General features: G+C 36.4%; 3 protein-coding genes across 6 annotated transcripts; 1 reads left to right on the top strand and 2 right to left on the bottom strand.

Moving 5' to 3' along the window:
- Positions 1 to 17: 17 nt before the first annotated feature.
- LOC143449601 (WD repeat-containing protein on Y chromosome-like) lies at positions 18 to 10,304 on the bottom strand. The gene is made up of 31 exons (XM_076949865.1): positions 9,952 to 10,304; positions 9,790 to 9,881; positions 9,239 to 9,336; positions 8,286 to 8,432; positions 7,895 to 7,963; positions 7,793 to 7,827; positions 7,436 to 7,592; positions 7,111 to 7,213; positions 6,951 to 7,035; positions 6,628 to 6,749; positions 6,477 to 6,550; positions 6,214 to 6,383; positions 6,022 to 6,089; positions 5,778 to 5,923; positions 5,555 to 5,701; positions 3,824 to 3,931; positions 3,533 to 3,754; positions 3,374 to 3,444; positions 3,050 to 3,210; positions 2,866 to 2,969; positions 2,625 to 2,781; positions 2,470 to 2,536; positions 2,173 to 2,335; positions 1,801 to 2,016; positions 1,590 to 1,711; positions 1,340 to 1,518; positions 1,126 to 1,223; positions 879 to 1,016; positions 642 to 809; positions 459 to 566; positions 18 to 308 (listed from the first exon to the last, which is right to left on the bottom strand). Exons 1-31 carry the CDS (start codon positions 10,062 to 10,064, stop codon positions 18 to 20), a joined length of 3,999 nt encoding a protein of 1,332 aa, XP_076805980.1. The 5' UTR covers positions 10,065 to 10,304.
- Positions 10,305 to 10,476: 172 nt separating this feature from the next.
- Positions 10,477 to 16,670, top strand: LOC143450331 (uncharacterized). 4 transcript variants are annotated; one of them, XM_076950837.1, is made up of 13 exons: positions 10,477 to 10,930; positions 12,262 to 12,403; positions 12,549 to 12,732; positions 12,978 to 13,107; positions 13,311 to 13,404; positions 13,545 to 13,638; positions 14,009 to 14,108; positions 14,280 to 14,427; positions 14,634 to 14,701; positions 14,810 to 15,383; positions 15,481 to 15,615; positions 15,874 to 15,994; positions 16,201 to 16,670. In XM_076950837.1, the coding sequence occupies exons 1-13, from the start codon at positions 10,848 to 10,850 to the stop codon at positions 16,401 to 16,403; spliced, it is 2,076 nt and encodes a 691-aa protein (XP_076806952.1). In that variant the 5' UTR covers positions 10,477 to 10,847; the 3' UTR covers positions 16,404 to 16,670. The 4 variants fall into 4 exon arrangements, with proteins under 4 accessions (XP_076806952.1, XP_076806953.1, XP_076806951.1 ...); XM_076950838.1 differs by having other exon boundaries at positions 10,855 to 10,988; XM_076950836.1 differs by lacking the exon at positions 10,477 to 10,930 and adding an exon at positions 11,042 to 11,534 and having other exon boundaries at positions 14,283 to 14,427.
- A 283-nt stretch (positions 16,671 to 16,953) lies between these two features.
- LOC143450330 (uncharacterized) lies at positions 16,954 to 18,165 on the bottom strand. The gene is made up of 3 exons (XM_076950834.1): positions 17,563 to 18,165; positions 17,275 to 17,457; positions 16,954 to 17,154 (listed from the first exon to the last, which is right to left on the bottom strand). The coding sequence occupies exons 1-2, from the start codon at positions 18,002 to 18,004 to the stop codon at positions 17,318 to 17,320; spliced, it is 582 nt and encodes a 193-aa protein (XP_076806949.1). The 5' UTR covers positions 18,005 to 18,165; the 3' UTR covers positions 16,954 to 17,154; positions 17,275 to 17,317.
- Positions 18,166 to 23,329: the final 5,164 nt, after the last annotated feature.

Genomic DNA, 23,329 nt, shown 5'->3' with positions numbered 1-23,329 from the left:
GCACCACGACAAAATCTCTACTTCTGCTGTTCAGGTTGCGATTGGTTGAATCGGTTTGCCACCTGACAAAACATTTTTAGTATTAAAAACTTTACTGCACAGTTGATGCGCTCCAGCGAACAATGAAAAATAATGATAATACTAGCGGTTCTCGGAAGACGTTCTCTCACAGTTTTTGCAACTTGAGAGAAGGAAGCTCGATTTTGACTTTTCTTTTTCGCATTAAATGATCCTAGAATTCGATTCTTTACGCGAACCCCAGCGATTGAACTTCTTAAATTCCTCGCTTTTGCTGCTTCATTTTCTAGCTGAAATCAAAAGAAATAAAAGCATGCAAAGTAACTTGTACGCCTATTATCAAATAGATCAGTTGCAGAGAAACTGTGGTGAAGCTTGACTTTTTGTTTTAGACTTAACGTGTAGTTTACACCGGACAATTCGATCGAGGATGATCGGACCTGAGACATTTCTTTTTGCAACCTCCACTTATTCTTGAGGATTTCAGGAACCTCGATCTCCTCCATTTTTTCCAGAGAAGAAAATGGAATTGACGAGTGGATGAGGAACTATGAAATAAAGAAAACTTATGCGTCAAGCCACTTTTTTTACGCGAAAAACGCGTTAGTCAGCAATTTTCGTACGTTGCCAAAATGAGTCTTTATGTCAATCTTCGGCAACATCCGGTGTCTCTGCTTGGGTTTGTACCAATTTCCCAGGACTTCACTTTTCTCCATCGCTTTCACTGTCTTCTCGTAGTCACGTTCAACGTTATCTTCATGCTTCACGTTTTTCAAATATGTTTTATTAACCTGTTGGGAATAGTAGAAGCTCTTTATTTGTCATGTGATTTCCGGTTAAGTGGGCTTGTTACACGTCACCTTCTCAAGCTCTTCTTTTTTTGCTTCGACGACTGAAGGTCCAAGCGATTTCATTTTTCCTCTGCCCAAATCCCGTAGAGCGACGAAATGTTTTAAATTTTTAGCCAACCTCCACGGGCTTTCACCAGTTTTGAATGCCTGAACAACGCATTCAAAAGACGTGACTTGTACATGTTGAGTGAATTCAACGTTGGGAAAGTGTTAACCGGTTTTACCCTGGCAGAAAATACGTTTCTAAACAGATTACCTTGAATGTATTTGAAGAAGCAACACGTTTAATATCGGTAGGTATTCTAACAGTGCTTGGATTGCTTAAACTCCACGAGAACTGTTGACCAAAAGTACCTGCAATATATAGACATAAACAGTGGCGCAATTGTATAATTGCTGAGATCATCAAATTGTAGTTGCAGTTGAAATATCCCAAACTCATCACCTAGCTTTCGATAAGTTTCACTTACCTACGTATGAACCACTTACAGTCCATAACCTCACTGTGCCTTCCGAGCCAGCTGTGAGGAACAACTGTTTTTCGTTGACGTAGGTGATGTCGTTAACCGACCCAACATGAGCCCTGAAATAATGGTTCAGATCTGGTGGCACTGTGTTTAATCTTACCATGCGACGAGCAGACAACAAACTGCAGTAAAAAAGTAGCACATGATTAGAACAAGGATGACGATTGTGTCGATGTACGAAAACTTTTCTAACTTGGCCGCTTCCTCGTCCATCAAAGCAGAATGAAGCTGAGTATTAAATATGTCGTTGACAAGGCTCTTTCGTTTCGGATGCTGTCTAGGCTTCTTGTAGCAGTAAGTGTCAATATCCCAAACCTGATTAGTATAGCTGATTCACGTATTTTGAGCGACAACCGTGTATATATTACGGTATAGGGCTACAGGTAGACAAAAGGATAACTAACCTTAACATAACCAGTTGAATCTCCAGAAATTAGGATCGAATTTTCGTCGTCCGTTGCCATGGAAACCACTGATTCCCCATCATTTTGTGCCGCCATAAACTGCCCCAGGAGACCCCCCTGAGGGTGTACTGACCACGAATGTACCCAACCTTGAGCTCCGGAAGATACTAAGGTTGCAGTGTGGGGACTATGCGGCCGGCTTTGGAGAAAAAGTAACTGAAACATAGATACATTGGTGTTTAACTCACTGAGCTTATTTTTACAAAGATACCTACAGTGGCCTATCAACTGTTTCTTGTAAAACGCTCGAAAAAATGAATGCAGTTAAGACGGTTACTTAATCATTCAACAAATACTCGAACGGCCTCCTACTTTATCAATGGCCACTTCCGCTTCCCAGTAATCCCTGTTCTGTTTGCCAAGAAGAACATCCAACTGGTGCTGGGCGTGGTTAGTTTTATCAAAATTACAGGTGTCCTCTCCTCCAGCCGATGGCATGATAGTGGAAACAGAATTAGCCTTCGGGCTAGATAATCTGTAAAAGCGTCACAACAATACTTCTCATGTAGGTCTATGCTACGGAATGCATCAATTTCAAGGGCTAACATCAGACATGGACACGTGTTGCAACGTGGAAGATGCGCAGAACTGTTTTACAAATTAACTTACCGAATAGACGCTCTAGACGAAGTAGCTATCGGTTCTTTCCAACGGTCTTTATTTTGATCTCCATAGCCTAGAATGAATATATTTGCTTAAACTATGTATGAATGTCACCTAGAAAGAAATCTTACGACGCGCAAGTGGCCATTATCCGTAACCACCTTGCTTAGGAAATATTGGCGGTAACTTCAACGTTGAAACTTTGTCTGAAAACTCCGTGCTCTTTTCCACTCCCAGTTTACTGGAAATTTGAGGAAGTTTCAGTTTGTTATTGATCATGCTCAAACTCTTTTCTAATCGGGTCAATGTGTGTGTTCTCTGTGTAACGTTAAATGTTAGCCTATCTCTCGCTGATTATGGTTATTAGTTCAAAGTACAACCCATGTGTCTTTCTCGTATTACTTTGAGTTTGGAGTAGTCAGGTTTGTCTCGTTTGGCGGCTTTGGATCCTTTGTAGCTGAGAGGAGAATAGCTGATCATTTTGTTTAATCGGCATAGTACGTGACCTAGTAAAGTTTCCAGTAAATATAGGAGAAAAATTCCATCTGTAGCTGTGTTTTGTATGCCGTTCTGGTAAGTTCCATACCAGAATCAAGAGACCAAATAAAGACGTTTCCATCGTATGAGGAGGACGCGATTGTGGCAACTCCATTATTGTGCCGAAAGGAAGCGAGACACAGAATATCGTCGTGGTGTACTTCAGCCCATTCTTTCACGTCGTCTTCTGTATCTTGATCCTGGGAATCTCTGAGAAAAATAAACCTTTTATTCAAAGTGTTTTCTCAGTCGGGAGCACTAAAACTGCCCAACTTGGCCCATAAAGAATTATTAAACAGAGACATGTAAAAACGCGGCAGAAAAGCTAGCCAAAGCCTTGTCGTTAGGTTGAATGACATCCGTATGTACGTACATATACACAGTGAGTTTTTTGTTCCAGCCGGCTGTTATAATCTTTTGCTTGAGACAGACAACTCCGGTCACCTGTAATGATATAAATACTACTGTTTATGAGTGTAGTCCTAATAGTTCGAATCAGAGTATTCTCAGCATTTGCCTGTGTCATCCATACCTCTAAACCATTGCCTGGTGAAAGAGTTCTCAAACAGGCACCGTTATTAAAGTTCCATATTTTAACTGCACCATTCCTCGAACCGGTTATGAGACGTCTATCAGTTTGGTCGAAGCACATACAGGTCAATTCTACTCCCTTAATGGTGTGGAACTGGATTGTTTTGCTGCCGGTATTTAGATCCCATACTGACAGCACCGAGTCATGTCCAGCAGTGACAACCTTCAGCAGTTATTAGGTCAATACCAATATTTTTACTGCACAAATTTGGAGAAGGGTGTTCAAGCTTGCCTGGTTAAACAGCTTGTTGTATAAGACGGTGCTCACTGCACCGGTGTGGGATTTGACGTCCAGCAGGTCAATCTTTTTCTTACCGTCAAAACCTCGCAAAACACCCACCTGTCCAATAGCAAACAAAACACCAAATAAAAAAAGTCTTTGGTAGTTTACAAAATGGGTTCTGCCTTAAATCTGTGATCAAATAGTAAAGTCAATCTGCACTGTACCTTAATAAACGAACAGCTCTCTACCGTACCGACACTTACACCTATGACAAATTATTAGTTCGTTTGTGTATTACTTGTGTGAAGTATTACACAACAAACATATTCGCCATAAAGACCGCGTACACTGGCGGCTATTGCTACAGTATGAGCGAGGATGATTGATAACTTGTTTTGCTTCTGCTTTGATGATATGAGTTCTCATTTCTCGAACGGCGTGACAATGCTGTTAATTGCTTAAATTCTGTCTATGCATATTACTAAATGATAAAGTTCCCATTTTATTTATTATCAGACACAAAGGCTTTCACCTTCGGGCAAAGCTTACTGAATGTTAAATTGCGCAGTAGTAACAAGTGAAATCAATCACGTAAAAAGGGAAGATTGCAAACATTACATCGGTATATATATGGCACACCAGTTCAAGCGAGGTAATTTATCTGAACGTCATTAAGGAGACTTCAAGTCCGGTCTACAACTGAATTGCAAAATCCCAAAATAAAATTTCAGCATTTCGAAAACAATTCGTGACTCGTGAAGTAACAGTCACACACCAAGTAAAAATCCATGAAACAAGGATTTCAACCACGCAATGATACAAGCAATTTACCAAATTTTTGTCAGTACCAAAACTCTTTTATATCCAAAGCATTGGTGATTAATTCATGTTGTTTGTGTGTAGCAGGGTTGGTCGTTGCGCATTTTTCAGAAACAATTGGTTCCTACTTCTCACATAGGCTACAAACAACTGGCTTAAATGTGGAGTTTGCTTGGATTATGGAACAATTTCCACTGTTTTAAACTGTGTCTTAACGAGTAAAGTAACGATCAGACGGATCAGTATACTCTACAAATGAAAAGACTATAGGTCCATTGATAGCCCATAGCGTACTGTATATATTATAAATGTGCGCTCATCGTACAGCATTTGCAAAAGCATCATTTGACAATTGCGCTTTTAGTTGTGTTTTCAATACCTAAACACTCAAGAACGAGGTATAGCGTTTTAAGTACAACTAAAAGAACACAGCGAAAACTAAAGCCTGCAAAGCGCACTATGTTTTACGGCAGTGGTTCTCAAACTGGGATCCGCAAGACAATTTTCTGGGACCGCGAAGCACCTTCCAAAAAAACGGCACTACTTGCCATCAAGTCAAAAGCTCGAAACCGGTTGAATGTGATTCACGATATTAGGGTTGCGTTGTCCAAAACGGAACCAAACATTGCCGAACTGGTTGCAAAGAAGCAGGTACACCCGTCACAATGATACCATAATAATCAACGTGTTGTTTGGTGTTTATTTGTGTTGATTTTTTAAGGGACCGTGAGGCATTTAAAAAATTGGTAGGAAACCGTTGCGTACTTTCTTTTAAAAAGGTTTGAGAACCACTGTTTTAAGGTATCCAGTTTTTCCTCCCCACCCTGCTATTGGCATTAAATGAAAATGAAGATTATGTACTCTCAAGTAAAAACCACACAATTATTTGCAGCACTTAGGCTACCCCTGAGATATTCAAACCTGCGTGGTGCCGAGGAGCATACATTTACAACGCTTGTCGTAGAAGATTGTGTTGAATGCGTGCGAGAGAGGACCCATGGATGAAAACAAACGGGGTCTGATAATCTGGATGGTTGTGTGGTCACGGAGATCTATGACTCGTACGGTCTAAAATTTCGAATAAATTTACCATAAAATTTGCGATTCATACTCAACAGTTTCTTCGTGCGCTGTGCCGCTTTACCTTATCTTTTCCACAAGTTATGACTTGGCCGCTTCCAGGAATAACAGTGATGTGCTGAACCGGAGTGAGATGACCCTTGATCACGGAAGCTGGTTTTGAGCTGTACGGGTTCCATGTCCGGACAATACAATCAAAACTTCCAGTAACTGAAGTCGAACAGGAAAATGGCAATTGCCTCTTTTTTCACTTATTCATCAAAACAAAATATCAACGAATGCAAGCATGATAAAAATTAACATCCTACCTATTAAATTCCATTCTTTTGAATAGTCTAATGCTAATATCCCTTTCTTCACTTTGTAGTAACAGCTCCTGCAAAACGTTCAGACCTTCGCTTGAGACCGATTTTACATCCACCATGACTAATGGTTATCATGTACTTAAATTAGGTTTAAAAAGAAATTTGTCGTTTCTTATCTTCGTATTTTGTCCTCACCTGTTGGACCTTAACCTGCTAAAACCGGGCCACTTTGGTTTATAAGTTACATGTGTGAGATCTCCTAGAAACATAGAATCTTCGTCTGTAGAGCAACACGATATAAAACATTCCAGACCTTTGGCTAATTGAAAATATCTTGCACAGTTGATCCAATTTGAATGTAGTTTCTGTGTTAAGAGTATAAGCGGCAGCAAAACATGAAGTGTTGTCCAATGAAATGGTCACACAAACGGCGTACATCACAACTGCGTTGAGCTTACATTGAAAATCAAGCAATAAACTCCAGGTATCATATGCGTCATTACTTGGAATACCGGGATTCTCTTCACAACGCCTGTTAAATGCAGGAGTTATAACATTACATCAGCTTGTACGCTTACTTTCCTTTATCTATTGTAGCTAACGTTTTACCCTTTGGGGGGTAAGCGCCAAACAACCCTCTTTTCATTGCCTCAACGAATCGAAATGCAGTGACACATCCGTTAGAATCGCCGCCTATCAGAGTGCAATTGTTCAGGTTTTCACGATCAAACCTAGAATATTTACTTCCTTGTGTCAATGTTTTTCGTTTTGTTATTGTTAAATTAAAAAGTTAATTTATTTTACGAAGAGTTGAAATTTCTCAATTTAATTTAAAATTCAATCTTCCGTAAGTACTTGGCACAATAACGTAGCAACACAATTGTCAAAGATTTTAGGTTGGATAAGTGCTTATGCTAATTAGGCCTACTTACGAGAAACACATGGTTAATATCGGATCTCGAAATCCGATTAACTGGAAACGACGTTCAAATCTATTTGCGCTCACGTCATAAAAACCTGTAATAAACAAAACAATAAACCTGATTCGAAGCAAAATTGAACATTTTTAATCCCAACAAAAGCCTTAAATACTTATTTCTCTATCCGTGGAGCTGATGGCAACCATGTTGACATTCGGACATGGGGCTAGATCGGTCAGCCAGATCGCTACACACGTCTCTTTAGCTGGGCCTATCTGAAGTACTCAAAATCCAGCTTAAATTGCACCGTAATGTGATCGCCAAAAATTGTTTAATCTCTAACACATTAACTGCTAGCTATTGTTTTTTATTCCAACAGGCCACTGAATTCAACCATTTTACAACAAAATTTATATGCCAGGAATGCTCAAAATTTCAAACAACCTACAGTAGGCTATTATAGCCCCGTCCATTCACACGGTTCGTTATACTCACACCGTTACAGACTTTTGCAAGTCAAAATCTAATCCGTAATAAGCCAGCTGTCCCTCTTTGCTAAGCGACATGTAGCGGCCACCCGGACTCTCCGTACTTGTATGACGATTGGACAAGTTTTGGAAGAACTCGATGCGAACTATGTTGTCCCTGTGATTTCTGTTAACATCTCAGAGAAAAACACTTGTAATTTCTCCATCTGGTTGCCACTAAGATTTATGCTGATGACTTATAGTAGACTTAATTAAGTTATATGTCTGAACTAAACGCTTTTCCTTTCAACTATGCTCGTTATAGTCGCTATACCATCATAGCCTATACCTACTGATCGTGAAGAAATGACCATACATTTAACTTACGACGGAAGCACTTGGAGTGGAACTGGAAACGGTTCCTGCACAGAAAAAAAACATTATATTCACCATGCTAAGTGGAAGGAATTACGAATGTTGCTGAGCCACCTCTTTGACGAGACTTGTCATTGAGTCTTTTTCTTGATATTCAAGCAACATGTATGAAAGGTATTCGTCCTGTAAAAGATAAGAAACCACAAGTATAATACCAGGCTGATACTGGTATGGTAAGGTGTCACAATTTATCTTTATCCTCGAATTGGGGAAAGTCTTTGCACGACTTAAACTCGGCGACGATAACTCATCGAGTCGAGTCCCATTTACCGAGATTTTGCTTTGTGCATGTTGCGATGGACATCACACAATTTTCATTCGTTTTTTTTATACTGTCTGCTTTCAATAATATACGTGATTATAATTATACAGCATATATAAGCTTGCTGTAACTTATGAATTCAGCGTTACTATTCAGCCTATTCTTCTTTCATGTTTGTCTTACCCAATCCACAGCGCCATCACAATTGGTGTCGACTTTCATAAACAACATTTCGAGCTCTTTGACATCAATCTCGGATCCCATTGTTTTTCTCATCGCTTCTCTGAACTCGTCCATGTCCAGACCACCACCGTTGTCAGCATCAGCTTCCTGGGTCATTTTATTTTGAGTTAAAGCGACAATTATTAAGAAAAGTTTCACACAATGATTGATTGAGGTCAAGTGAACACCGGAAGCAGAAAATATTTTAAATTCAGTATATTTAGACGAGAAAGAGCAAACAATACAACAAACTGTAGGCTTTCAATTCAATACAAAATTTTGTCAAAGTTGGACAATTTCAAACAAGAAAATGATGCAATTAAAATTCTTCCAAAACAGATTAACCTTTATTAATATACTATACAGTGAGAAAAAGAGAAAAGTATCCGAAACAGATGACGAGTGTAGGAAAAAAAGGATACAAGAATTTTTGTGGGAAGTGGGAAATTTGTTTGGTTAATTCCTTTCTGCTCATTTAATTTTGGTTACTATAGTCTGTACCATTTTGTTGTTTGACAGTTTAGTTATTTCTTTGATTCCATTTTCTTTACTTACATTTTGGTATGATTTTGTTTCGATATTTTTTGTATGAGAATTTCCGAACGACTTTTTTTTACGAAAATAGCCCACTTTATTTGTTTCGTATTTGTAATATTCTGGAACTGTATGCTATTTTCTTGTTTGGAAAATATCAGTTTGAACACTTCAATATTTATGTTTGAACAGTTGAATTTTATTTTTTTGGGAGTTTCTAGTTTAATTAATTTTTTACTAAATTACAGTGCTTTAGGTTATAGCGTTCACGTCTGCAATAGGTTTGGATTAGAGTAAAAAAACTCTGTGACGAAGTATAAAAAGGCTCTTATAAAGGCCGATAAAATATAATTTTATGTTCACAATTTTTGTTTTTTCACCTGAAATATCGCTTCCAATTTCTTTAGATGCTCGAAGTTCATCTGATCTTCAAGTTTACTTGATAAAGATGCATTTCTTTTTGTCTTGGTTTTTGTAGCTGATGAAAATATAAAATAATATTACGATTACCAATAACTGCATTCTGTTGACAGCACCGGAGGTTAAGTTATAATGTAGGGTATCCGAAGTTTTGTAACTGCGAACCATTTTTGCTTTTCAGCGGTCTTCGATGGCCACAGCGACTTTTCTGATAAGTTTTGTTTCAGTTTCAACAAACTATGACTTTTAAAACTGTTTTTTAATTTGTGCGATTCATTGATCATGTCAGCAAACAACTTTTAGACAAAGGTCAGTCTTTTAATGCAATTAGCAACTTTTTCTTGCTTAATAATTTGTTGCCATAACTGCAACCATTCGATATCTACGGTCATTTGGTCTTGCGTGAACTCATTTTGTTCATAACTTTGCTAATAATTTTATTTACATAAAAACAAAAGCATCTGTTAAAAACATTCGTAGGTTGAGGATAGTTATGATGAAATACTGGTACCTTTGTTTGGGTTTAACGTGGTTGTTTTAGAGTTGGAATCTTTTGTTTTTATTTCATTGGTGGATGCCGAACGCTCTGGTAGGCTTCTGTTGCTAAAAAACACACGTCATGTCATACCTAGGTATAATTACCACTTTCTTTGCCAATCAACCACAAATTTACGTTTCTTTTTCGTTTCCTGAAGTCACTAAGACTTTCGTAGAAGCTTGAAATGGTTGCTTTGATCCCACCACCTGGTTATCTGCAAAACCTCCATCGTCTGAGTTCGTCATCATCAAAAGTCTTTGTGAATAAAAAATGAAAGATCTTCTTTCCGCAATAGCTCATAAACGCGTTACACACGTTGTCGTTACTGGCAACCTTACAGAAAATTTGTGTGGATAGTATAATGAACTGCGAGTTGAAAGGTGTCTGTATCAGCGCGCAATTAGTTTTAACTTAATTCTGTCCCGTGGCTCCAAAAAATAACATCTAAGCCCATACCACATACAGCTACAACAAAATTTCACTTTATTTTTGCCATTAAAGTTATGGAATAACGCATTTTATTTGCAAAAGTGTCAACATAAAGCAGGATCATGTGTAATAAAGGCTGAAAATACATGCTTTGTTTGGTAAGAAGCAATTAACAAGTATGTTCATGTTGATAACTTTTGTGTCGTGTTTTTAAGGTAAAATGTAGTAAAATTCTAGCAAAGTTACTACTCAAAAAAAGAAAGTGATTAAATGTATGCTTTTGCTGTTTCGCCGATCCAAGTATGTTAATGTTACCCTAGATTCCTAGAATGAATGGATGTGATTATGGCGCTAAAGAGTATAATAATTCTATTTGCTTTGATTTTTAATCGTCCAGAAATGGGTAATTCCCCGTTAGTGGTAAGCAATCAGTATTATCTCATTGACGATAACATCTAGCCAAAAGCATACGAAATTTCAAATGTTTTTCTGTCAAAGTTTCAATGAAAATGTCGAAATCAATGTAGAAAGCAAAACTAGGAACAAACGCTGTATATCTTTGAGCAAATATTACTTGTAGCGCCTGAAACCAATCCTATAATATGCTTTCCTCAAATGAACTTGTAGAGGATTCAGACGACGAGATTTTAAGCTGTGATGGACCTCTTGGAAATTTACTTGCATTGTAAGCCGATTACTCTTTTTATACATGCCAAGTAGTTGGTCACAGTTGCAATAAGCAGGTATTATTAGTGCATTTGCGTAAAATGTTTTCATTTTAAACAAGTTTGTTTTCGGTTGAGTACAGAAGTGCACAACCAAATGACGTCAAAATTGGAGCAGCTAGGGTCTAATATACAAATGCATCATGTGGTTATGCACATTTATATTTTTGAAAGTATGGCAGTTATTGACAAGAAATCGTCCGTGCAAAGATGCAAACTTTGGCATGATGGAGTACACTGAAACCTCGATTCTTTGTTTGTTTGTTATAAATTGGCATTTAAAAAACACTTTTTCTTTGTTTATTTATTATAAATCGGCATGAAGATAACAAAGTTTGACATGCGTCTTGATGAGTCTCGTACGTACAGGTGCTGCACTATCCACTTTGGTTGTATCCTAGTTAATTTTTTTCACTCAGATTTTTTGTTGTTGTTGTTTGTTGGTGTGTTATAACTACTGGTAGAAAACATGAGTATGATGTTATGTTCGTTTGGGCAGCTACCTAATAATGCTCAACCCCCAGCCCATGGTAGGATGACTTGGGTTAAACCAAGTGAGAAGGCGTAAGTGTACACCTTGGCTGTCTTGATTTTGGTTCTAGGCTTCTCTGATCAAGTGCTATTAAACCTAATGCCTTACCTTATTCAAATAGAATTTCAGTTAACTTTGTTGTAGTTAACTTTAAACATTGAAATACTGTAGAATCACTACTGTACAGGTATCACAATACATGTATATGAGCTTTGATACAAAAGAAATTTAGTTCGAATGATATTGTTAGCATCTTACATAAATGCAATGTTAATACTTGCATTTGTGGCACTTATTACAATCCATATAGTAGAAAGCATGACAACTACTAGTGTGTGCTTTCTGCACTGGGCCCTAAGGTCAAAGGGACTAAGTTAGATTCTTAAACAGAGAAAACGTAGCCTTTCATAATATATATATTTCAGAATATAATATAGTTTCTGTATTAAAACTTAAACTTACTTTAATGTAAACCTTACTATAATTCAATTCAAATTATCTGAGATCAAATTCTTGCATACGGCAATGTTTCTTCTTTACCGCTCACCCATTTTTAACAAAAGGCTGCTATTTTTTTGTTGTCTTCCCTAAATTTAGTTCCAGTACAAACCAGTTGGTCATTTTTACCACTAAGCATTGGCAAGAGAGAAAAGAAAATATAATATATATCTTTTTTAATTAACATCTAAGTTAAACATTTTTATTGTAAAAATTTTCAGCACAATAACCACATTTCTAATATTACTCTACAAATTTCAGGATGAACGAAGCTAGCCCTACCAAACATGAATGTAATTTCAATCGAAATGAAAGTGTTGTCCCTGATGATGATGATGCTTCCAATATAAGCAATAACAGTATAGAACTGTTTCCAAGTCTGATACAGGGTAGCAATGAAAAGGTAATAATGATTACTTAATACAGTTAAAACAGTCGGCCTAATTGCATGTTGTCCTTAGTCAATACATTTGTCTTAGTTTTCGTTGTTTTACATATTCAACCAAATAGTATTATTCGTTTAATTACACATCTAATTTTCTGTGCAGCAAACTACCATTGACAGTGAAGAGTGCAGTCATTTACCAATGTCAAATGTTTCTTTTGTGGCAATAAAATCGCAGCCACTATTTTTTTCTTCGCCAGTGATTGCATCAGTGGATAAAAGTTGTTTGAACAATAAATCTCTAGTTCAATATGTTCCTGGATCCAATTTAAATCCCTTAACAACAGGTAACTCAAATTGGATAGCTTACCACTTGCACAGAGGGTTTAAAGTCTTCACACCACTTTGATATATGATTTTTTGCGAAGATTTGCCTCCCAAAATTTTCAAAATCCAGTGTTGCAAAAAAAAATTAAATCAGTTTTCAAGCAATAGGGTGTGTTTGCATCCTTTTCAACCATCAGACACAAATAACCATTGCTTTGAATTTGCTTGGCTAATTAAGCTAAGTTAATATTCAATATAATTATAGATCAGACACAAAATTTTGTTGACTTGGATGACATCATACCATCTTCACATGTCACCACCCTCCATCAGAATAAAACATGCAAGAGATACAGAAAAGCATCTTATAAAATGAGAAAAATGCCAAGAAGAGGGTCAGTGCTGTACAGTACAGTTTGTTAAGTTGATGTTGCCAAATTTTCAATTTTTTTGTACTTGGAATGGGTCGTAGAATAGAAAGAATAGAATAGAATACTTAGAAAGTCTGATAAGAGTATAGCAATATTCACATAGGGATTGTTAAGTAAGACCTTTGTTAGGTGAAAATAAAATAATATATAATTTATGATTGTCCTAGTTTTGGTCTGAGTGGTCAGCTAGCTAAACCAGCTAATTCGCTAAACCCAACGAAAGCTGCACTTAGTCGTTCTTCTAAGAAATCATTACAGAAAGTAAGCATTTATGATTGAAGTGCTATTAATAGCTGTGCTGTTAATTGAAACCAAGCAGTAATCAATGGAAAATAATTTACTAAATTGCAGTTATTGACTCAAATCTTATTTAATGCATTTACCATTTGTTTTGGTTGTAGATACACTGCACTCAGATGGAGGAACTTAATATAATTGAATCAAAATTGTCTTCAGTTGAGAAATTACTTTCAACAACGCTTCAAATAAATATAGGTAAGTATTTAGATCAAAACAAAGAAGTTTTTTTTGTTTTAAGTAAATGTAATTAAAAATCTGGCAAAGAAAGATCATGAGTTTGAGAAAAAATCCCACCAGTACTGTTTTTACTTGCACATGAGCTAATCTGAAATGATGATCCTTTAGGGCTGTACTTCGTCTAGTCTGCTTTTACCAATAACACAAAGTTCATTGACCAAAATTCAATCAATCAAAATTTAAGTTTTAAATAAACAAATTATTGTGTTTCTGTTTTGGTATCGATGCACACATACAACCTTGATTGAGAGGATACAATCTTTTCTGTTTTTTTAAAAATGTGACTTAGTTATAAGACCCACCAGCATCAAATATGGTTACTTTCCAGATCAAGCTGTGAAAATCATGAAAGAGATTAAACTTCGCAGCGAACAGCTAAAAGAAAATGTCGGCACCGTTAGGCCTAATCTATCTCCGTCTGAGTCAGAGTGGGTGTTACCTTTGATTTTACTTTTTCTGTCTTATTTTTAATAGGTTTTAATTTGAAATGTTTTTTAACCTAAACTCTTTAATCTATGCCTTCTGTTGCTCATAATAAGCTACCTGTAGTCTATGCATAAACTTCATTAGTTTTAGTTCAGGCATCAATATTATTTTAGCAGTGACAGTGAAACTGAAAGTGAGATGATGCAGCTGTTAGATGTGAGAAAGGGCAGGTTAAAAACAATCTTGGTCAAATATGGTCAGATGGAGGGAAAACTAAATTGTGCAAAAAGGAAAGCTTTTGCTATAAGTAGCAACACTACTGTAAGCAAGAGAATGTTTAGTGTATTCTTATGCTTTTAACTTAGTCGCAGCTTACAACTATAGTAAAGACTTTAAAAAGTACATACGTATAAAAGCAAAAAAATGCAGGTTTAGGAATTGATATTGTTCACAGTATAATGTTTTTGTATCAAGTATCACACGCGTTTTTTTATTTGCTGAAGATTATGCAAACAAAATATTTTTAGCCAATATCCAATTGCAAAACACTGGACCGACCTACTTCAAAAATTCAATCTGGAAGCTCTGGCAGCATGTGAGAAAAATTGAATTGTATGAAGTTTACAATAGTTTTCGAAATGACGCAGATCTTGCATGCCAATATTATAAACTGCCGACGTCACCAATAATCTTGTTGTTACAGCATTACAAGCACATTAAGTGTCGAGTCTGCCAGACATTGTGCGAATGCCTCAACATATAAAATGAACTTGACAAAGACTATTTCTCCGACAAAGTCCATTATTTATATTCCTGTGATTTCGACAAGTTTAACAGCAAACCAAAGAAATGTAAAAGACAGTCGGCCACAAAGTATTGTGGCTGTGACACATTCAAAGAGAAAAGATGTTATGACAAAGAAGGCTTCAGTATATAAGTTCCAAGATGGCGCTGACGCAAGAACACCACCGCCAGTATCCTTAGATTTTAATGGTAGTCCTTTGAGAGCGTTACCTTTAACTACCGGTGCTAAATCTGCTGATCTCGCAAAGACCTTGCCCACTATACGTACTCAGAACAACACAACAACAATATTGCAACCTGTTGTTTTAACCACAACGGTTTTGAATAAGACCATCTCTCAGCCTTGTTCACGTAACAATGGCTCCATTGTTTCTTCATCTTCAACCAGTGTACGCTTGGATTTTTGTGACTTACTCAAATTAGAAAAGATTCAGAGAGGAATTGATGTTTTGTCATATTCAGAAATGGCGCAGGTAACAATTTTATACATTGTATTTAGCTTGATAATACTGTACTGGGGTTAATTCAAAATATGATAATATTTAATTTACTGTAATTAATCATTTACAGGGAGATGTAATACACAAAGCTTCAATTGTGGGAAATGGTTTAATTCTCTCCTCTGATCTCCAGATCTATACGTCACCAATGACTTGGATAAAAGCATTTGGCCGAACCTGCACTAGAATCAATGCATTTAAAAAGGTGTAAATTCGGAATATGTTAGTGGTGGATATAGACTTAATACGTTTCAAATTCCAATGTTACCACCCTTTACTTTACCGCAGCTAGAATCTGTCGTGTGCAAGGCAGCGGAAAGATCCTTGGTCATTGATTTTTAGCTCAATTGTATTCGCTATTCGATTAACTCCAATGTTATTGTTTTAACTCTTGCATTCAATCTGTGTATAAATGCCGACCTTGTTGTTTCAACGTGTACACTAATTATGATGTTTTCGGCAGATATTCTACAATGGAACTTCGTTGTATGATATTTCTGTGAAAGGAATCATTCCTCTACATAAATCTCAAACAACGGTTTCTAGTTTGGCCACGGATTCTGTATTAGCTGGACCAAGCTCAGGTATGACATGCAGAATACACACTATCTATCTACACACTCAATGCTGTCTATTGTCATGCACGTAAATCAGCAAAGTGCTGTTCACAGTACAGTGGGGTATTTACGGTTGTGTAGATGTGGAGCCAAAATAGTTTGAAAGCTTGTTGAAAATTGTTACGTTTGTAAAGAGGGCAAAAATACAGCTTAGTTTACTTTTTGCAATGCAGCATTTTCAAAAAGCGATTCACAAGCTGTGGTTTCAAAATCCCTTCCTTACTCCAATCCTCTGGATGATCTTTCCTCTTATCTAAGAAAATGCAAACTCCAGCTGGTGGAAGATGATGAAGTCTTTGTAACCTCATCCTTATTTTCAAGCAAACATCCTTGGGATGAAGAAAAATTAATCAAGCATTTAATGGATGAAAAATGATGAAGGTGATCTAAACTTGTGATTGAAGAAAGCACAACTCGAAAAATTGTTTAACTTGTGTAAATGCGCAGGTTATAAAAATCAGTGTTAAGCTTCTACACTTCATAGTTATATTTGCTGATTTTATTGACGTTTTTGTTGTCTTATTTGTAATGATTTCATTAAGTTGCTTTGTTTCATGTGATTGCTGATCCATTGTGGAATAAATCTTATTGAAATATTGTTTTGCAGATGCTAAGTTTTCTTGGTCATTACACAATGTACCATAACAAATTATCTAGGTTTCTGATCGGATCAGTTTAAGTACAAACTAATAGTAAGTAGCTATCAAGGTCTAACATTCCCGTACTTAAAAGGTAAACTCATAACAATGCGCCCGTAACTTGTTCCCATTTTGCGCCACATAAAAATGTAATTACACTGTAGTACAGTCCTGTACAATCAAAAATTTTGCTGTTGAAAGAACGTCATCGAGACTATGGTATTTCGTCCGAGTTCTTTACTATGCTAATTTATTTTACCCAACATATCACTTTTTGAATGACAAATGCTTGCGATATTGTTGTCAGGCAGTATTTTATTAGCGATTCTTTGTTATCTACACAAGATGCGGCGATATTGAATCATCCAAAAACGGATAGATTTCAGATGCACATTTGATGGTTTGTCTGGTTCCGCTTATTTTCGTTGTACGTGACCATTTCGAAGACGTCCTGGTGTCGGATATTTAATGTTCCTCTTTTGTTAAGAGCTTGAAGAGTTTCAAAATCACAAAGTACAAACTGACTATAGTACCAGTATGGTTTCATGATCATGTTGCTTTGCATTCAGTATTTAAGAAATCAACTGTATGTGTTAAGCTATGCCTCACCTTTTTCATAAATTTATCCTTACTTGGGCAGCCGCTAAAGCTGTTATGAGCCGGCGTGATGACCACTGGCGTGGCTGGTGCCTATGCAATCTGGCGTTGGACATTCTCTATTCTTATATTTTCTGTAATTGTTACGGATCAAACGGCAAATAGAACACGTTGTCGGTGAGCATTTAGTTTTGCCTGAAAGAAATTTGTAGCCGATGTATTGTTACATATCAAGATATTACAATCATCTTTAGGCCAAGCAATTATTTATCAAAACAGACGACAGAAGAGGTTGCTTACATGATGTCTCTTTGTAACAGGAAGGAGTCGTCTGCCCACTGAAAGGGTATTCACCCAGATCGTAAAGCTCAGCCAGCGCCGATCGTTCTAGTTGTGCGTGGAAGTAATCATTTATCAGCTGAAAAGTTTCTTTTGCCCGAGATTCACTTTGCGCTGGAGACGCTGCCGACTTGGTTTGGGTCGTAGGTGAAACTGGACTTTTATTATCCCGGAGAACGTCGTGATTAGCTCGCTCGGTTGGGTTTCGCGTTTCAAATGACATCCCACTCATCTCTTCCGTTATTATCGGTAGCTCGTCGCTACAAATCATATCAGCAGACTCACCGGCCAACAAGTTCTTGCTTGACGTTGGTTCTCCTTCATTTTTAGAGAGGCGCCTTTCCCGCTCTATTTGCTGAGTGATCTCGTCACAAAGGCGTCTACTAATTCCCTCTAACGACATCAGGATATTTTCTCCCCAATTCTCAGTTCGACCCAAACCAGTTGATGCACTTATATTTGTCGAATGACGTCTTTAACCGTTTTCCTTAAGTGTGTATAAAAATAATTTGTTATATATGATACGTTAGTATTGCTTAATACTTTGTAGTAAGTAATGACTTTGCCAAAATATAGCCTAGTAATAACACAATGTGTTATTATTAATCCATAAGGAGAATGGCTTTTTTGCAAATTGACGTTTAAAAAATTTGGAAAAACTCATGAATAAAATAGCGGCGATATTTAAACACACAGTTCTATAGATAATTACATTTCAAAAGATGTTCAAACAACAAAATGATTTTTTAGCATAAAATTTTCCTCACGCGGGAAAACATTAATCAAAGTTATTATGATAATCAAAAACTATCATATAATCTACATTACATGCAAAACAAAAAAGCAGAGAAACCCAAAATACTTGTATCTAAATAAGATATCAACCACCAAATGCGACTTCAGTAATGTTTAGTCGATCTGAAGTTAGATCAGCGATTCTCAAACGGTGAGAACTTTCCCACCAGTGGGAAATTTTGCAAGTTCAATAGGGAAATAATTAACCTATATATAAGCTCTAGCCAAAACACTGTTGAAAACCAAAGGTGGGAAATTTGGATTTGGTAGTTGACGTAAATTGGAAACAGTCGTCAATAAAAGACAGATAAAGTATATTAACTTTCTCATTGTTTCTTCTGATAAAATTTCAGCTAAGACGTTAAAACCAACCAACTTTTGTTGCATCTAGTACGCATACTACTACTTGCAAATTTTTTCAATTTTTCTCTCATAAATCGAAAATTATAAAAATTCAAACATAGAATCAACTACCCTACTTCGAAATATTCGCTTTAAATCAACTTGAAACAATATTTTCCTGCTCTAAGTTTACTATTGCGCCATTAAAGAGCGCAGATGGCTTTTGAACCTGCACTTTGAACAACTTTTGCTATTTTGAGCTACAAGCAAGTCGATATCTATGCACACGGACTGGTAACTGGCGTTTCACCATTTACTTCTAATACGTACTCTTACTTCTACTGCCTGCCATCTGCTCTAAATCTGAAGCTTTTCTCTCTGCGTCTTGTTTGTTCGTTGTTTTAGAACGTATGAGTACTTTACCAGTTTAACAAACGTTTTATTTTGAGCTTTTGTTATAGATCTACAAATCGAATCAGAGCATTTCATGCTTGATAACTACCATGGTCTTTTTCATTTACAACATATATTTATCATGACGTCATTACACATCCGTGCTTACATCAAAACTCTATCAGAGAGCATGGCGTTGTTAACATTTTAACTTTATTTCCCCCAAAATAGTTGTACTGTTTTTCAAACCAATGATCACAGTTAATGAATCTTATAACAGGGCAAACGCTTGGACTACCAACCAAGGTAATGCTTTGTGCGGGCAGACCTAATTCTAAACAAAAAAAAAACAAGACATAATAGTCATGCCCATTGGCAAAGATAAAAATGCATTCGGCAAGCCGTAACAAAAGCAATTACTTTAGAACCCGATGACACAACGACGGGATTAGCTGGCTTTCTCATTTGATCAACGCTAAAACAGGTTACTATTGAAACAGGTTTGTATTGAAATTACCAGGTTTTCGGCCGCTTCCACAAACTCGAACAATACCCCTCTGCAAATGAAGCGAAAGAATGAATAAAACGAAATTGAAGAATTCATTTGAGTTTCTGTTAGTTTCCCATGATCGTTCGTGAGCTCCATACCCGAACGTATGAAGCCGTGAAATAAGGGAAGGTAAAACGCGCATGTAACGACAGATGTGACGTAGATGTTAGACAACCAAGCACACGTTTTTAATAAAGGTAAAAATGTTACGTTATTAACTCATTAAGTATTACGTCATTAACTATTACGTGGTGTTCGTTATTCTCCTTTTTTCATCTTAATTTTGGGCCAAGTGGCAGCTAGGTGTGTCAAGATCCGAAGACGAACAATTTTAATTTATTTTTTGACATTGGTCCGTTTTTAAACACAACTTCTTCTATATACTGTAGTAGTTTTACCTTATGCGGCTGAAAAAAATGCGGGATAAGTGCATCAAACGTTTACGAACAAGTGATTGTTTGTTTACAGCAAATGTGGGTATTCTTTGTCTGAAATGGGTCACCGACTCATGCAGAGGTTTTGCCTTAATAGTCAAATATAAGGGATAAAGCTATGTATGTCATCTACGCTGTGATTGTTCATTGTTCGCTGTTTTCCAGTCGCCAATTTGATACGATGGCTCTTAAATAAAACAAAGAAATATAACTTTGTTTGGGTTGAGCTAGACTTTACATACCAAGTGGTTGCAATAAAAACCACAAAACAGGTATAAACATGTTAGCGCTTTTATAATAAAATGTTTATACCTGCTTTTGTGGCTTTTATTGCAACCACTTGGTATGTAAAGTCTAGTACAACCCTACCACAATTAAATTATGTCTTCATTTTCGTCTTTTATTAATCCGGGACAATCAAAGATTAACGTTGCGTAACTCGGCAAGCGACCCTTTCCGAAATGAATAAAACAGGAAATGACATAGAAATTCAAATTAGGCAAATCAAATTCGCACGTTTTGATAAAAGAAATTAGAATGACGTAAGAAGGTTTAGAGAAAAAAAGAGTAATTAAACTTTTCTTTTTGTACAAATAAAGCAGGCTTTATGAAATAAAATTGTTGCCCGAATGATTTCGCTTGTCAAAAAGAAATCCCTAATTGTCCAATATCATGATTATTAAAGATTAAATGGTCGATATGTATTTACATATCATCGAATTATATGTATTATAGCTAGGGCAAGTTTTTGTCGCATTAAAATCGAGAGAAATTTGCATTTAATTTTAGCAAAAGTTGTAGTAAAAAGTTTTATTTATGCACAAGCATTTTAAACAACAGTGATTTACTCAAAAAATTTATTTACATGTAATGCTAAATACTTCCAAACATTATCTGGAGAGAAATTGCGATCTTTAGCTAACAGTTTGCGTAGCATGCTAAAACTTCGTTCCACAGTGCATGCTGAAGTTGCTTGGCAATTTAACAATTTGGCATACAGTTCTGGACTGATATTAGGCGGGTCATTTCTACAATTGCTTTTAGGTCACTATTCAGTTCGAATCGGTGATCCAAATACAATTTTGCGCAATACTTGATAAAAGTTGCAGTAAAAAGTTGCACGTAAAAACGAAATAAGTTGCAACATAAAATTCCTGAAAACAGCCTAAAACATCGTATTACATAAAATCTGAGTATTTAGGAAGCTGTAAAACACGTTGCAAAAGTTGCAAAAGCTTGCCCTAATTATAACTTATATCTCGATTTTTGTCGAACATTGTCGAGTCTCAGGGTTATTTCAGATGCCTTTCGCTTAAGTAGCTTATAGGCCTTCTTCCAGCATCCAGGCGTAAACATTTCAACCTGAAAACGTGTTGAAAGAAATAATTTACATCGCTTATACTAATGGCAATAAAAATTCACATTGAATTAATGGATTGCATGACAAGCGAAGTTATTGATAAAATTACAAAAACCTGGACATATCAACAATTGCTTTGTAGTCTAAGGTACCTGTACCAAATAAGGCACACCTAACACTTTTTTGAAAATAACTAAAGAACCACAAATGAGAATTGACTGAAAAATTGTATTCTATTAGTGAGGGTATATGACTACAACATATTAAAACCACAATACCTGACAACCCCCCAAAAAAATTTTATAAAGAAATTAAAAATTCCAAAAAATGGCCCATCAATTTTGTGAGTATTTTGATTCAAAACATAGCTGAAAAATCGTATTAAGCAAATAAAACAAGACAGCAACCACCAATTTGTGTAAGACAACGACCAACAAACGTGGGTTGAAAACTTAAAGGAATGTGACCCATCAGCATAGGTGCAGCAGGCGGGGGGTCACCGGCCCCCCTAACCGTCATTAAATAGGCAATTTTTGGGCAGTTCAAAATTATTTGAGCAATTTTTGGTACTTTTTCTGGAATAGTTTGTAGCAAAGACCTTTTTTCTTTTTTTGGGTGGATCAACCATCAAACATCTTGCATGGGCCTTATTAGACGCGTGTGGCATCCACGAAAAAAATGTCACATTTTTATTATCAGAAAAATTTTAGCAAAAAAAAGTGCATTATCCTTTTCAATACTAAGTTGGTTGTTACATGAAAACTTCAGCCGGCTGACAACAGTTCATTTAACTGGCCAAATTCTCACTCACTTTTTTTCTAAATTAACAAAACCACCTTAACTGCAAATATCAAATTTTTGTTGTGCTCTAGCGAATCGGTTGATCACGTGACAAGGATGAAATCTGGTAAACCATCATGAATTTATATTAGTTTTTATATAGGGATAAAATTTTTCATTTATTTGCACGGGTTTGCGAAATATGAGCAATGGGCCTTATTAGGGACCGGGCCTTATTAGGCACAGGTACCTTAGTCGAACTGACATACGCATTTCTCTTGAGCGGGCATGATAGCCTACTGAAGTTTACGTTATAAAATAACCTAAACCTACTGCAAATCTATTTGTTTATCCGTTGACTCTGAAAACGGCAGTATTGGACAGCAACGGTAACCGGTGTTTCCGTTACAAAACAAGGCTTACAGCTTGCCGTTTAGTTGTAACATAGCAGCGCTAATGTTTATTTTACATAGACAAAAACACTTGAAAAATATGCACTGCACAACAACAAATATTAAAAATAAAACAGTCTAACTTTAATCAATAGAAAGGTTGTGCAATGAAAGATTTTCGCTGATCATAATTTGATTTCCATGATATGTTGTCGACTTGCTGTGAAGAGAAACTGAGCGATTAGCATTAGCCTACCTACACCTGAATAATGCTAACACACAAAAGATAGGGTTAGAAGTAGAAATTTGTCAAAAGTTCCAGAAACTTTAGATGATTTTCGAGTTCGAATGGATTTTGGCAAAATGATTTAATAAAGTATAAGAATTTATCAATACACACTTGTGCTTTTTGTTTAGCTACGGAATTTGGATTATTCTGGTGTCGGAATTAAGGCAGGAACCTGTTCATAAAAGAGCTGCAGTTATGTCAGAAATGAAAACACTAGTAACCATCATTGTTTAGTATACCGTCATACGTCCTTGACATAACGCACCGATGATCTTTTCTACAGGCATGTTCCTTATCGACACCTACCGTTCAGCTGTTTCAAGTTTTAAATGACACTTGTGGTGTCACTGACTTGAAATGTCAAAACGACAACAGAATCTAAGTGACTACCTT

The sequence above is a fragment of the Clavelina lepadiformis genome, chromosome 3 (assembly GCF_947623445.1).
Source record: "Clavelina lepadiformis chromosome 3, kaClaLepa1.1, whole genome shotgun sequence".
Lineage (NCBI taxonomy): Eukaryota > Metazoa > Chordata > Ascidiacea > Aplousobranchia > Clavelinidae > Clavelina > Clavelina lepadiformis.
This window is presented reverse-complemented; position numbering and strand designations above follow the sequence as displayed.

Excerpts from the sequence above, each read along its gene's own strand:
- LOC143450331 (XM_076950835.1), top strand. The coding sequence starts at position 11,440 with ATGAGTATGATGTTATGTTCGTTTGGGCAGCTACCTAATAATGCTCAA. Across the intron at positions 12,404-12,548 it reads TACAGGGTAGCAATGAAAAG|CAAACTACCATTGACAGTGA; the intron begins GTAATAATGATT and ends TTTTCTGTGCAG. Across the intron at positions 12,733-12,977 it reads TTTAAATCCCTTAACAACAG|ATCAGACACAAAATTTTGTT; the intron begins GTAACTCAAATT and ends ATATAATTATAG.
- LOC143449601 (XM_076949865.1), bottom strand. The coding sequence starts at position 10,064 with ATGATGACGAACTCAGACGATGGAGGTTTTGCAGATAACCAGGTGGTG. Across the intron at positions 5,702-5,777 it reads TAACTTGTGGAAAAGATAAG|ACCGTACGAGTCATAGATCT; the intron begins GTAAAGCGGCAC and ends TCGAAATTTTAG. Across the intron at positions 1,017-1,125 it reads CTTCTTCAAATACATTCAAG|GCATTCAAAACTGGTGAAAG; the intron begins GTAATCTGTTTA and ends TGCGTTGTTCAG.
- LOC143450330 (XM_076950834.1), bottom strand. The coding sequence starts at position 18,004 with ATGTCGTTAGAGGGAATTAGTAGACGCCTTTGTGACGAGATCACTCAG. Across the intron at positions 17,458-17,562 it reads CTGTTACAAAGAGACATCAT|GCAAAACTAAATGCTCACCG; the intron begins GTAAGCAACCTC and ends AATTTCTTTCAG.